This window comes from Oryza sativa, chromosome 3 (genome assembly GCF_034140825.1).
Source record: "Oryza sativa Japonica Group chromosome 3, ASM3414082v1".
Taxonomy (NCBI): Eukaryota; Viridiplantae; Streptophyta; class Magnoliopsida; order Poales; family Poaceae; genus Oryza; species Oryza sativa.
This window is the reverse complement of record NC_089037.1, coordinates 23,215,563-23,231,396: the sequence shown is the minus strand read 5'-3', so window position 1 is coordinate 23,231,396 and position 15,834 is coordinate 23,215,563. Positions and strand designations below refer to the sequence as shown.

At 47.6% G+C, this 15,834-nt stretch overlaps 1 protein-coding gene across 1 annotated transcript; it reads left to right on the top strand.

Moving 5' to 3' along the window:
* The first annotated feature begins 874 nt into the window (after positions 1-874).
* On the top strand, positions 875-3,260 carry LOC4333389 (disease resistance RPP13-like protein 4). The gene has a single exon (XM_015774604.3). The coding sequence runs from the start codon at positions 1,400-1,402 to the stop codon at positions 3,116-3,118; it is 1,719 nt and encodes a 572-aa protein (XP_015630090.1). The 5' UTR covers positions 875-1,399; the 3' UTR covers positions 3,119-3,260.
* Positions 3,261-15,834: the final 12,574 nt, after the last annotated feature.

Sequence of the window (15,834 nt, the reverse complement as noted above, 5' to 3'; positions counted from 1 at the left end):
AGTAGTTTGTTTGATGATAAATCTAGTTACATCAATTTTATATGATTGATCTTTTTTATTTTTTAATTAATAGTCAAAGTTAAAAATATTTAACTTGTCACTATTCTAAGAATACTTATATTTTAGGACAGAGAAAATATCTCTCAACGTGTGTAGTTTAGGATTTATATGGTATCACAATATTAGATAAGATCAGGTATCCATCTGCACACCATACCTTGTCGGTGTAAGCCGACACTCCACGATCCAAATATGATACCCAAATACCGATTTCATAATATCTATAAAGATCATGGTCGTCGAAGAGGGTGAGCCAACTGAGCGATGGAATAGGGCCCCTAGAAATTTTGGGGGCCCAAAATCGAAGAGAGCAAAACCCATCGGCCCAGCTTGATGAGTGCTAAGGCGCTGCCTTCACAAATCATACCCATCTGATACGGTAACACCCCTATGTGACTATGTGGTTCATTGACTGTATGCATATGCCCTGCACTGACGTCTCGACGGTTCATCTGGCTAGCACCCAAGTGCAGCTTCGCCACCACACGTTTGGGCATTAGCGTGAGGCTGATCATCCTGAGTATTGACTAGTGAGTTGCTAAGCTCCTAATTCAGACAATCAAAACGATATGTTCATTTCCTTATTTGCCTCTCGTCATGTCTCTTGATTCGTCTAGGTTGAAGAGTGAAGGCATCACACATGTCATCAGTATTTCACGGCAGCCCCTTGCCTACTTTAAAAATTCCAATTTTTAGAGACGCCCTGACAAAGGCAACAGATTGAAAATGCAAAAATGACGTGGATATTTGTTCCACCGTACCATTTCCCATTGGTAGTGTCATTTCCCTGACCCCCTTCCTTCCTCGTCTGGAGACGGTGGCAATGCTCCCCTTCCTCCCTGACAGTGACAAGGGTGGTCTCCATGAATGCCTCTCAGTGTAACGGCAACGACCTTTCTCATACTCACTCAATAGCACCGGTGCCGACGCTACCCGTCGTCCCTCAGCACAATGACTGCGACTTACTTCGTCCTCCCTCGGCGCGATAATGGCGATGGTGATCCCATCCTTTCCAGGCACAGCAGCAGCAGTGATGACCCCATTCTCGCTAGGATAGACGAGGAACGTGGGCTCAACCTGCTATCTGGTAACCTCTATGGAGCCATCCTGGACTCGCTCGTCCCCCACGCCCATGGACCTTTCTTAGCACCGCGGCAACAACATCCCAAATTTTGTGTGTGTTTTTTTAAAAAAAAAATCAGAACACTAATAAACATCTACTACTCCAACCTTTGCAAAATTTTGAAAGACTATAAACATCATAGGGTGATAGGGGTCGTGGTAGGTGCATAGCACAATTCAGGTTGCCTCATTTTCCCCTTCGTGTCTACACTCAACCATGTTAGCTCGCCGGGAACCAATCGATGTTTTCTCTGCTATCCAACACCGGCTGCAGAAGATTGACACGATGGTCGAAGAGATGCAAATGGATCTTCGGACCTTGCACAGGTACGGCGGCGACGGTGATGACGATGGTCACGGCGACGGCGAAGATGAGGATGACGTTCTTGATCTGGACCACATCGAGCTCTGCTCCTTCATGGAGCAGATCAAATCAGCCGTGCAGCTGGTGCGAGCAGCTCTGCAGGAGAAGGTGATGCGGATGACGACCAACACCCGCGGCGGCGAAGACGACGACGGCGGCGGCGACGAGGCGTTCCCTTCCGGCTCCGGCCACCTGAAGAGCGTCTTGGAGTCCCTGGACCCGCAGCTGAAGCAGTGCGCCCTTTGCCTCGCCGTGTTCCCGAGCGGCAAGGCGATCAAGAGGAGGCTGCTCATCCACTGGTGGATCGGCGAGGGCATCGTGCGGTCGGCCGCCGCCGGGAAGGCGTGCTTCCAGGACCTCCTCTCCCGGGGCCTCCTCCAGCCGGCGATGCTCCGCCCACACTGCCACACGGCGCACTACTGCAGGGTCCACCCGTCGGTCCGGGACCTCCTCGTCGCGGCCGCGCGGAGCTTCAGCTACTTCGCCTTCGACCGAGACGGCGAACCCACCGACGAGTGCCTCCCCGGCACGACACGGCGCGTCACTCTGTGCAGGACCCGTGGTAGTAGCCGCCATGGCGGCGGCGGCGGCGAGTATGTCACGGTGTACAACCTGAGCCAGCGATACTTGGAGATGGACGAGGCGTGGCTGGGCGAGCAGCGGGGGATGGGGACTCTCCAGCTCGGGCGGTGGCAGACGTCACCGGAGCACCACGTCGAGATGGTCCGGCCGGATGGTGTCCTGGGCGCCGCGGCGGCGGCGGCGTGCCGGAACCTCAGGTACCTTAGCCTCCGGGGCATCTCGCTCGTCGAGTCGCTCCCGGAGTCCATCGGCGACCTCCGCGACCTCGTCGTGCTCGACTTGAGGGCGTGCCACAACCTCGAGACCCTGCCGGCGTCCATGGCGTCGCTGGGGAAGCTCGAGTACCTTGACGCGTCCGAGTGCTACCTGCTCGACCAAATGCCCCACGGCGTCTGCAAGCTCCACCGGCTCCAGGTCCTAAAGGGCTTCGTGGTCGCCAGCGCCGCCGGTGGCAAGAAGATCCCCCCGTGCCGCCTCGCCGACCTCGCGGCACTGCCGCTGCTACGGAAGCTGAGCGTCAGCACGGGGCGCCAGCTTCCCGTGGCGCCCGACGACGAGCTGCCGCGGCTGCACGGGTTCGCGGCATTGGAGTCGCTGAGCGTGCGGTGGGGCGCCGCCGCAGCCCACGCCGGCGGCGGCGGGAGGATGGATCTGTCCCTCCTCCCCCGCCTCGCGAAGCTCGACCTGCGGCGCGTGCCGGCGGAGGAGCTGCAGGAGGTCGTGCACCCGGCGCGCGGCGGCGGCCTGAGGAAGCTGTGCGTCCGGGGCGGGAGGCTCCGCGCGTTCGGCGACGACGTGACGTGGGACGTCGTGGAGACGTTGCGGGTGAGGTTCCTGGAGCGTCTGGACTGTGAGTGGCGGCAGCTGAGGAGCACGTTCGGTAAGCTCCGGTTCGTCGACAAGCGGCGGTGTCCCAAGCTCAGCTCATGGCGGTGCGACGCCCAGGGCATCTGGAGAAGGGAAGAAGACGACGGAGGCGATCGAAACTGAGCAAGCTTTCAAAATGCGACCATCGGCCTTATCGAGAAATCCATTCGATTAGGAACTATTTACGGATTGTTTGGCAAGAGGAGTGAAAGTTTGGACGAGAAAATTGATGATGTGATTAATATGGGGCTATAATTTTTAGTCTTGCTCTCTCTTATTTTTTAGTCTGAAGGTCTGACTTATAGTCGACAACAGGGTAGCCTTCCTCCTTGAATCCGTGTCCGGCGAGATCAGAGATAGCGCTTTCGTATCTCGTGACAGTATCCGGAGACACCGTAGGGGAATAGCTATGCCTATCCCTGAAGTCGATATCCGGCGGCGTGTCTTGGCGTATGTAGCTTGTATGTTGTGGCTTCTGGTGGGCGTACGTTGATTGTCATGGGTGTCTTCCATGGTCCCCCTCCCCTCTCCTCCTAGGGGGTCTTGTATTTATATCCATAGGTGGCCCCTTGTTCAAGTAGAACTAGGGAAATCAATATGAATACAATCCGAGTAGTCCTTGTCGTTTCCATGTAGAACTCTGGTTGTCTTTCCTTATCCGGAACTCCCTCGAGGCCAGTTTCTGTATAAGACATGGTATGTGGTGGATCCTGCCGAGATTTAGTCAACTACTATTAGGTATGTGGTATCCATAACCTTGACAGTAGCCCCCGACTTCGATGCAAATGAACGAGTTCATATTCTCAACCGCAGACTTCGGAGGAACTGTTATCGAGCTCACGTGACCGTTCTCAGTGAGTTTAGAGATAACGTTAGACTTCCTTTATCAGCCTCGTGCGGGCACCGAAAGGGTTTGTCTAAGTCAATCTCTGATGTCGACCGAGAAAGTACAGAGCGTACGACTAAGTCTCTCGTCTTGCTGTAATCGAGAATTTGGATTGAAGTCAAGAAATTTTATCTCGGCGGGTACACCATTTCTTCATTCCGTATTCCTTGTCGAGATCCAGCAACCGTTCTCAAGCGATCGAGAAGGCGTAGAGTCTGCGACGGAGCTTTGTCGACATTTGTCGAACTCGCCTTAGTCGATCTTGGTGTAGAACCATAGAGACATGGAGTCTTCATCAATGTCGAATAGAATTTTCCTGAAATCAATACTCAGAAAAGAATATCAAATAGAAATAGCCCCCGAGCGAATGCTCAAAGGGTGACATGTTATAATATGTATGGAAAACTAAAAATGAATTAATTTTACCGATCAATGTTTTGTGTATGAGCGTCTTCTCTCTTAACGACTTCGATCAGTCAGTTTGTAGAGTCATGCACTCTCCCTAGCCCCCAGCCTTGTCGTCAGATAATCGTTCTCGGATGATAAGGCTCTTGGACCCTTGACCTGCCTTGGTTGAATAAGCACTGATCCTAGCCCCCAGCCGTGAAGTTGGAAAAGTCAATTTCCGATTACACGGCTTGGTTAATACGCACGGCGAGAACTCTTACACGACCAGATCTTACATGGTCTTTTGTCTCTACAGGATCCGACAAGGTCTTATCAGCTCTGGGCGTCTCCAGCCGAAGATCCCTTAGGTTCCTCGGAGGCCTTGTCAGGACGGCGTAAAGGGACAGTAGGATAGGTTTCAACGCTAGGTGTCGTCGTGGTAAGGGATCTCTGGGTAAAAAACTTGGCGATATTGTGTACCTGCTACCAACTTTGTTGAAGTAGAGGTAGGGGGAGAAATCGCTACACCGTTGGTCAAGGACCAGACAGTAGTCGTAACTCGACCACTATAAGTGGAAATAGTGGGAGAAACGCTACACCGCTGGTCGAGAACCAGGCAGTAGTCGTAACTCGACCACTTAAAGTGGAAGTAGCCGGAGAGACGCTACATCGCTGGTCGAGGACCAGGCAGTAGCCGTAACTCGACCACTTAAAGTGGAAGTAGCCGGAGAGATGCTACATCGCTGGTCGAGAACCAGGCAGTAGTCGTAACTCGACCACTGAAAGTCGAAGTAGCCAGAGAGACGCTACATCGCTGGTCGAGGACCAGGCAGTAGTCGTAACTCGACCACTTGAAGCAAATGTACGAGAGATCACTATGATCAACTGGTTGAGAACCAGTGAATAGGCGTCTCTCGATCATTTGGAGTCGTGGTACGAGGACGGCTACGCTGCCGGTCGAAGACCAGTCGTAGCTGTTCCTCAACCATCTGAAGTCATGGTGCGAGGACCGCTACGCTGCCGTAGTCGTACCTTGACCATCTGAAGTTAAGGTGCGAGAGATTGCTACGTACTGGTGCGAGAACCAGTGAGCGAGCAGAATTATCTCTCGAACATCAATGGAAGTTGCGGTGTGAGAGATTGCTGCGTACTGGTGCGAGAACCAGTGAGCAAGCGGAATTATCTCTCGAACACCAATGGAAGTTGCGGTGTGAGAGATTGTTGCGTACTGGTGCGAGAACCAGTGAGCGAGCGGAATTATCTCTCGAACACCAATGGACGTTGCGGTGTGAGAGATTGCTGCGTACTAGTGCGAGAACCAGTGAGCGAGCGGAATTATCTCTCGCACACCAATGGAAGTGCTAGAGTTGGTTTATTGCAAGTGTATTTCATGTGGCCAGCATGAATCACGTACCCAACTTATAGCATATCCAGATGTCCGTTCGCAATCATGTCGGGTGATCAAGCCGACGGCGTTCACGAGGAATTATCTATTAACAACCTTTTCTCGAGTAGTCCAGCCATGGCCGGTGCTATGAGATAGGTCGTCGGTCTTTGTTGGTAGGTTGGGTGCGATAACTCCACATTTGTCGAGAATATTCTCGATAATGGAGTGTACTCGACCATAACCTACTCGAGTGCTCAATTGTTCCTGAAAAATATTTTCTAGAAGGCAAGATATATAGCAGATAATATCGAGTATGTACTCAAAAAATTGCATGGATCTTCTAGTATTATCAGGATATAACGAGCAGATTAAATATCAGGCATTATGTAAACCGTAAACAAGCATGATTTATACAGAAGAAAATAGAGCGAGCCCCCAGCGTTAGACCGTAGTTGGCCTATCGTCGGAAGTACTCGCACAACGGACATTATATAAAAAACATGCTCTAGGTAAACATAATAAATTATTGATCTGACAATGCTGCATGATCTGGATAGATACGATAAATTACATATAAAATATTGCGTACTTGTGTAGATATATGCCGGATATATCTATGGAATTAGTAGATTGATTAAATTAATTAATCTACTAATTACCTTAACTAGCCTTAGTAGCCGTTGAATTGTCTTCGGTGCATGTATATGACGGCAAACCAATGCATGCCTGGGCACGTATTGAGTCTGTGCATATGCATGTGCACATGTCAGAAGCGATCAGTACGTGGTGATGTCGGACAGTGGTACTCCATCCGTCCCAAAATGTAGCTATTTCTAGCACAGTGTCTTGTCCCAAAATGAAGCTATTTCTTCACCTACCTCCTCCTCTCAACCAATCACAACTATTCTTCTTCACCTACTTTCTCTTTTCAACCAATCACACACTTCCTCCAATCATTCTCACCTACTTTCTTAATACCCGTGCCAACCTCAAAATGGCTTTATTTTGAGACGGAGGAAGTATATCCGGCCTGTTACTCCGAGTCTGACCAAAACCGCACTTAAACCCGATGAGTGTAGTAGTCGGTTTCGGTCTCTAGAGGTGTCGGCGTCTTGTACCCTTCCGGCATCATCCTCAAGATCGTCAATGGTCGGAAATACCGTACAGATGCCCTCCGCAGCGGCGGCGTCATCTTTGAAGGTTGGATGATCTCAACAGATCAAAATTGTTGATGTTGATGGTTCCGATCTCATTCGGGGACGTACTCCGGTTGGGTTAGATCTCCTCATAGCTAAAGTCGTCGAGTAGCTTGTTGTCGGAGAGTCCATCTTCTTAAACCCATCTCGTCGAAATCCTAGAGCACCAAAATCCCCCTACCTGGCGCACCACTGTCGACGTTTGATGTCTCGACTACGGTATTTGGACAATATGGGGATCGTTAGTGTTAGGATATATGCGAGACTGAGGTAAAAGAGATGGGGACAGGGATTTTTATACAGGTTCGGGTCCCTGAGCAGTCAGGTAATAGCCCTACATCCTGTTGGTCGGAGCCGATGTTGCTTTTTATTCACCATAATCACACCAGTACAATATGTGGGGTAGCCTATCTAACTATTGTCGACATGGCGGTCTGAAGGTCTGACTTTTAGTCGACAACAGGGTAGCCTTCCTCCTCGAATCCGTGTCCGGCGAGATCAGAGATAGCGCTTTCGTATCTCATGACATTATCCGGAGACACCGTAGGGGAATAGCCATGCCTATCCCTGAAGTCGATATCCGGCGGCGTGTCTTGGCGTATGTAGGCTTGTATGTTGTGTCTTCTGGTGGGCGTACGTTGATTGTCATGGGTGTCTTCCATGGTCCCCCTCCCCTCTCCTCCTAGGGGATCTTGTATTTATATCCATAGGTGTCCCCTTGTCTAAGTAGAACTAGGGAAACCAATATGGATACAATCCGAGTAGTCCTTGTCGTTTCTATGTAGAACTCTGATTGTCTTTCCTTATCCGGAACTCCCTCGAGGCCAGTTTCCGTATAAGACATAGTATGTGGTGGATCCTGCCGAGATTTAGTCAACTACTATTATGTATGTGGTATCCATAACCCTGACAATATCACTTTTCAATAAATATTTTTATAGAAACAAGAAGTCAAAGTTGTGTTTTGAAGACTGTGTCGCTGTCCAAAATGACTTCCTTTACGAGTACGGAGGGAGTACGAATGGTTGAGACTTGATCTGTTTAGGCGACGTAAAGGAATAATTTTCTCTCAATTATCACCTCCTACCAAGTATTCCCTTGGTCTTAGAAAATTTTCAATCATAACTACGAATCTAGGCACCCACGTGTTCATATCCGTACCGGTTAGGATTGAGTTTTTTATGGGACAGAAGGTGTGTATATTGAATAGGAGGAAGTTTCTCCCTCAATTCACCATTCTCATCCCATAAAAACTACTTTCTCCGTTTCACAATGTAAGACTTTTTGGCATGAATCTATATGAATGAGGACAATGCTAGAATGGCTTACAATATGAAACGGAGGGAATACCATTATCGGCGGGGATATCCGTAGACCGTATTGTTATAAAACCAGTCCCGAAATCTACATCGGTAGCTAAACGCGGAAGAAAACATCATAGGAGATCCAAACATGATGACGACACCGAGACACGATATTTGGTAATGGAGTTCAGCCGTAGTATACATCTCTGGGGCACTTATTACGGGCGCTCCTCCCCGATCCATCATATACAGCGTATGAGAGTTACAACGACTCACGGCCAGACGTTGCCGGCAGCCACTCCCTCTCGCTATGCTAAGTCATCATGCAGTTACAACAGGCATGTCCCTCTATTTATGAGAGATCCTAGGATAGAGTCCAACTCATACTCTAGTCCTAATGCCTATTACAACTCTAAGTTCTAAACTGTAACCAATTATGTACACATATTCGACACAAACTCTAACAAACTCCACCTTGACGAATATGCCACGCCAACTTGAATCTGTTACTTGCTTGAACCTCCGTGTACTAGGACTTGAGTTGGTTCTTCTATCGCTCACGCCGAGCCGCCCGACGAGCCTATGCTAGGCTCGCCGCCTTTAGGATTGTGAACATCAACACCAGTATATCCATCTTCCATGACTCCACCTGCAATATCACTCCCTTATAACTTGTACAAAACATGAGCTTGTCCTCTCACCAGTCATAACAGTCTTGCTGTCCTTCATGATATTCGTGGTCTTCCTATCAGAATCCACCTAATACAACCAACCTGTCTCATGTAGGCTCCCAAGTGAAATCAAACTTTTCCTTAGTCCCGGCACATGTCTCACATCCGAAAGTAGCACCTCGTTTCCATCATACATCTTGAACTTAACATCGCCCACTCCAACAACACGATAACTCGTGTCATTGCCCTAGTAAACAACACCAAAATCACCATATTTGTATGACGAGAACCACTCCCGCTTCGATGTCACATGATAGGAACTAGCTGAGTCTAACATCCACGCTTCTTCAGACTTCTCGTTAGACACTGTGAGAATCTCATGACTACTGCTATCTGAATCATCACCATGAGCTGCTAAACTTGCAATCGCACTTTTCCTCTTGTTCAGTAACGGGCAATTCCTCCTTATATGTCCAAACTCATGACACTTATAGCAACGTGCCCCCTTCTCCTTGCTCTTCGACACCCCAGCTTCATGATCATGCTTTGCCTTGACCATTAATATTAAGTCACTTGGTTGACTACAATTATCAAAACCACTCGGTTGGTTAGATTATTTACTCCTTGACTATATGTTTAGTTTATTCAACTAACCACATAGTTGGGGGCTACACCTATTAGGTGCATCTAGTCGATGCACCTAAGTTTACATTTAATTATTTTTCAGCCCTCCACAGTCTTCAGATTTGGTAAAAGTACTCGGGAGACCATGGCGAAGATGATTGAAGCACTCGGCTTTGGAGTAATCTAGTTCGAGAGAAAATTATCTTTTCGACTATGAAGGTCTCGGGGGTTACTGTGGAGATTATGGGTACCCCATACCCACACGGCATGGTTATCCGACTAGTTATAGGGGATAACTTATATCTATGAAAAATGTACAAATTATGACTTAGGTATTACATTTCCTTGTATATTACGGAACGACCTAAAGTCCTGGTTTGATAATATTATAAAGTAGATTTAGGAAACCGATACCGTATTGGTTAAGGTTTCTATCTTGTAATCCTGCCCTCCATCCTATATAAGACGGATAGGAGGTCCTCTAGGGCAGAGGATTCATATAGTCAGATCAATACTACACTCGGTGGATTCAAATCTCCAAACAGGAGTAGGGTATTACCTCTCATTGAAAGTACCTGAACCTGTTTAAATTCTTTGTCTCCGTATTCATCCACTTTTAGGTATTGTGTACTACCTTTTTATTATTGCCGAATTCTTGTTTCGACGAAACACTCGAAGATCCTCCGCCAATCAGTTACCATGAAAAAAAAATGAAACAGTGAAAGGAAAAATCTGCACAAGACCAAACGAGTGGATCAGAGTAACACTGCATCACCCAAACCTTTTTCTCGTGTCATCATGTTGAGCGTTGCGGCTACAGAAGAGCTCGGATAAGGGATAGGCCAGCCCGTGAAAGAAGAGAGAGGCCTACCAGAGAGGGTGTCCTAATCTTTTGCTGTCGTCAGTCCCAGACACCAACGGCCCATTTGGTTGGAGAAAGTTTTTAAGGAGGGATTGGGAGTTTAGAGGGACGAGGCTATTAAGTGTTTTATTTGGTTGGGAGACATGGGAATTTTGGTGGGATGGGGATGGAAAATCAAGGAAAGAACTCCCTACTTTTCAATACCTGGGTAGGGGCAGGTAATTGGGAGGGAATTCCTCCTTTAATTTATTTAAGCAAATCTCAGCCATCCGTTTTTATTAATGACCTAATCTCCAACTAAACTCCCTATCAATTCCATCACCTCCACCAAACAAGATATTGGGATAAAAAATCAAATTCCCATCTTAATCTCATCATCAATTCCCTCGTGTAAACTCCCAATCCCCTTCCCTCGAGATACCAAACAAGCCGCAAATTCGGCTGCAAGACCTCCTGGAGGCAAATCTATGGCGACGGTGGCATGGGGAACGGTGCGGCGACAGCAGGGTGGACGGTGGAGGCGCGAGAGAAGCATCGTGATGAGTCGGCGCCATGGCTGTAGCTATGCTCTCCGAGTCTCGGTTCCCTCCCCTGACGATAATGATGGGTCTAGGTGAGGATTCAAACTTTCCGTGTTGGAAATATGGTCACAATTTGATATATTTTAATCCAAAATATTAAGACAATAAGTATGATATTTGTAGGGAGTAAACTAGTGATCAATAAACGTAAACCTGGGATCATGCTTAGTAAAGGATAAGCATAGATATTCATCTCAATAGAATACAATGAAACCATTGCTCCTAACAGTAGCATATGAAAAAAAGAACATAAACACGATGAAAGCAGTGTTATACCCTGAGAATGGCCCTCCGCTGATGTTTGAGGCAGAATTGCCTCCGTTGGTGCCGTCTCCAGGCGCACTGCCGTTGGCATTGTCCGTTGACATGGTCGCTGAACAACCGAAGCAGAAGACGATGTTTACACCGACAAACAGAGGAAGAAACACGAGTAGTCGTGCGGAAGCACTCCTCAAAAACCTGATCACCCGTCTGCCCGTGCAGGTACTCAGGCGAAGGTGTGGTTAACCAAATCGACCAGATCAAGAGCAGGAGGGGAAGGGGAAGAGAATCAATCCCGATCGCTTCTGCTTCCATTACTGTAGTAACAACGCAATCAATCATCTACCCGTGCAGGTACTCAGGCGAAGGTGTGGTTAACCAAATCGACCAGATCGAGAGCAGGAGGGGAAGGGGAAGAGAATCAATCCCGATCGCTAAGAATCAATCCCGGTCACTTTTGCTTCCGTTACTGTAGTAACAACGTAATCAATCAAGGAATTGATTCGTCCGTTACAGAAATAATCGTAGGTGGATTCAATTCCCAACCATTGCAAAACTTAAGAGAGCAGCGGCCGCTCGCCTCGCCACGCCCTCAGCCTCGCTCGGCGCGTGTTGCTGTCTGACCCCCACCTCAACCGGTCAACAGGGAATCTCAACTCATTTTTTAAGTTGAGATACTCCACTTTTAATCTCTAAGGTGGTATTATTGTCTCTAACATTTCTTGTGGGCCCTTGAGATTTTAATTGAATTAAATTGGGCCTAGCCATTTATTCCAACATTCCGGCGATAATGACGGCCGCCACCTCGCTGCTCGTCCGCTCCTCCCATCCGCCGTACAGAGAGATGGTGAGGAATATGATAAGGGAGGGTGAAAGGAAGAAGATGAATCTGACGGGTGGGTCCCACGTGCAAATGATGAAGAAGATAAAAAACGTGATGGCGATGGCATAGTTACAATTTTATAAAATTTGAGTGGCACGACTATAAATAGACGAATTGTAATGACATTTATCTGGATATGCATATTTATAATGGCACATATCAAATTAACCCTTAAATTTTAGTACCTACATTATAACTTTTGTAGTACGAAGCTCTATAAGATAATCATGATGGAAACAATTGATTACATACTTGTGGAGGAGATATGCGAGATAGAAATATGCTTGTATGCTGCATACAAGAGATATGGCAATTACATATTACCTTCTGTCAGGGTTATGGATAAGGTATACCCTCTATTCTTGGATGTACGTTGAATACCGATACGGTATACCCGCGCGTATACGGATAGTTTCCGTATACGTTAAGGAAATCTATCACGTGATAGAGACGGAATCTACGGATGGAAGGAGTTCTACTCAGACGAGACTGGGTCTATACCATATCGTGAGGGGTTCGATATCTCCGAGTCCTACTTGGAGATCAACTGACCCGCGGTATATAAGGGACCCCTTGGGCAGGACCTAAGGCATCGAATATTACTGCCAACACACCCACCACAGTCTAGGGAGTTGGAGCGTGCAGGAGCCAAGTCGCCGTGAGATCTAGTCGGACCAACTTGACTACGGTCTTGTCGGTATCATTGAGTTCTGCTATTCCCAGTGTAATCTGTGGTTTCCATCATATAATCCCATATCCACTGGATTAGGGCTATTACCTACTAAGGGGCCTGAACCAGTATAATCCTTGTCTTTTTTTGCTTGATGTCGTACTACGTAGATCCTGGTACCAACGGACCCCAATACCCTCTATATCCGATCTACGGGTATCCACTGTCGATAGTGGCGCGCCAAGTAGGGAGACTTGGTGCTCAAGGTTCTACTACTATGACTTCAAGCCTTCTCGACGACAACGTCAACACCGGCATCGACCAAGGAGTTTCAACTTCGACGATGCTGATGTGGACTCAAGTAGGTGAAATCGTCTTCCCGGTCAACACCACAATGCCGATCTCGACTGGCGCAGCAATTATCGGTAGTGAGAACAGCATGATTACGACCCCGGTCGACTCCATGTCGAAAGATCTTCCCGCAGAAGCGGAGAACGGAACGTCGACAATATCCAAGCCCGAGAAGGATCCTAATGCGGCCAAATCTTGTCCTACCCACAAGAAGCACGAGCCTACAAGGACAACTTCCGGGGCGACTAAAGCTTGGTGTCCACTCCACAGGACTAGCAAGCACACCTTGCAAGCTTGCTCGGTTTTCCTCAGCGTACAAGCTGAAATCTGTGCCTGCAAAGAGCGTGGAATTCAACGTATTTCTCCAACTCGTGATGTCTATTGTCCTATCTATAAGGCAAAGACTCACGACCTCTCAAGCTGCAAGGTCCTTCTCAGCGCCATGAAGGTGTCATCCCCTAAGGTCCAGCAATCACAAATCTCTCCTAGAGATACGGACAAGGAACAAGGTGCGGCGACTACTTTAGATCGATTCGTCGGGGTAATCGATATCGATCCCCACGAGCCATCTGTCCTACATCTACTCGAAGACCTGGCCTCATCATCAACAAGTACACCACGCGACGTGTACGCTATCGATGGAACCAGCACATCTAGAGGCGGCAACACAGGAATGGAGGATCAATCGGTTACGCCGACGCTGGCCCAACATATCAGAACCCTCAATGCGATATTGAGCGAAAGCCCCTTCGATCCCGTCCTGAACGCTGATCTCGATCAATGGGCAGAACGACTACGGGAATCAGTGGCTAACCTTAGTAACGCATTCGCAGAGGCCGCCGTGAGGGCGCCACCAGAACAAACGTCGACCGGCGACGCTAATGGGGAACAGCCTGATTAGCGGACGCCACTGCGTCAAGCTACCCCTCCACCTTGCGGCACCAGTGATCTCCGCAACCATCTAAATGGCCGCCGAGAAGCGCGACTCACTCAAGATAATGAAAACCATTCCCGACATCGCGTCTCTTCGTGACATCGCAAGAACGGCAAACAAGGAGGACATCCGAGCGAGAACCGAGACCGTGATGATCGCCACAACCGCCGCGAACATACTAATCGCGAGCAGCGGGTGCCGGGCGATACCAGTCGAGGTCGACGCCGTGACAATGACGACGACGAAGATCGACGCCGGGACAACAACGATGGGCGACAGCAAGGCTCACATACTCGAGCGTCGTCCTCGAAACCGCGCCCCGGAACCAAGTGACTCATCATCATCATCATCATCTTCGTCATCTTCATCGGACAGACATCCGCGACGAGCGTATGATCGCCGACAACCTACTGCCCCTGGCAGCGGGTGCAGGGCTTTCACTCGTACTCTGCGAGATGTTCGATGGCCTGAGAAGTTTCGACCGGGAGCAATAGAGAAATACGACGGAAGCACCGACCCTGAAGAATTTCTTCATGTCTATTCCACAGTACTCTATGCTGCCGGAGTAGACAACAACGCATTGGCGAACTACTTGCCGGCTGCGTTGAAGGGATCTGCACGTTCATGGCTGGTTCACCTTCTGCCCTACTCAATTTCTTCGTGGGCAGAACTGTGGCAACAGTTCGTCACTAACTTCCAAGAAACATACAAGCGCCACGCGATCGAGGACAACCTACACGCGTTGACGCAGAATCCGGGCGAGTCATTGAGGGACTATATTCGGCGCTTTAATGAGTGCAAAAATACGATCCCCGAAATCACCGATGCTTCTGTAATCCGCGCTTTCAAGTCTGGCGTCAATTAAATATGATTGATTTTTTTCCATAAATGGTCAAAGTTAAAAATATTTGACTTATCAATGTCCTCAAAATGCTTATATTTTAGAATGGGGGAGTAGGAATTTTGGAGGCAATCCTACAATCAAAGCTCATGATGGAACAAGAATTCCTACGTACGGTTTCTCAAATCTCAATCATATGTTGTAAAATTTCTTGTGTTCTTTGAACAATTGTTTAGGGGCTGTTTAGTTCGTGAAAAGAAAACTTTTGGATACCACATCGGATGTTTGACCAGATGTCGAAGGAGGTTTTTAGACACGAATGAAAAAACTAATTTCATAACTCGCCTGGAAATCGCGAGACGAATCTATTGAATCTAATTAATCTGTCATTAGCACATGAGGGTTACTGTAGCATTTATGGCTAATCATGGACTAATTAGGCTCAAAAGATTCATCTCGCGATTTCCTCCATAACTGTGCAATTAGTTTTTTTAATCTATGGGTGTGTTTAGTTCCACGCCAAAATTGAAAGTTTGACTAAAATTGAAAGTTTGAAGAAAAAAGTTGAAAGTTTATGTGCGTAAGAAAGTTTTGATGTGATGGAAAAGTTAGAAGTTTAAAGAAAAAGTTGGGAACTAAACCCGGCATATATTTAATACTCTATGTATGTGTCTAAAGATTTCATATAACGTTTTTGAGAAAAAAAATTTAGGGAACTAAGACCCTGTTTAGATGTGACTAAAACTTTTAAGTCCCTATCACATCAAATGTTTGGACACTAATTATAAATATTAAATATAGACTATTAGTAAAAAACCCATTTATAATCTTGGACTAATTCATGAGACGAATCTATTGAGCCTAATTAATCCATGATTAGCCTATGTGATGCTACAGTAAATATTCTCTGATTATAGATTAATTAGGCTTAAAAAATTTATCTCGCGAATTAGTTTTCATTTATGTAATTAGTTTTGTAAGTAGTCTATATTTAATAATCT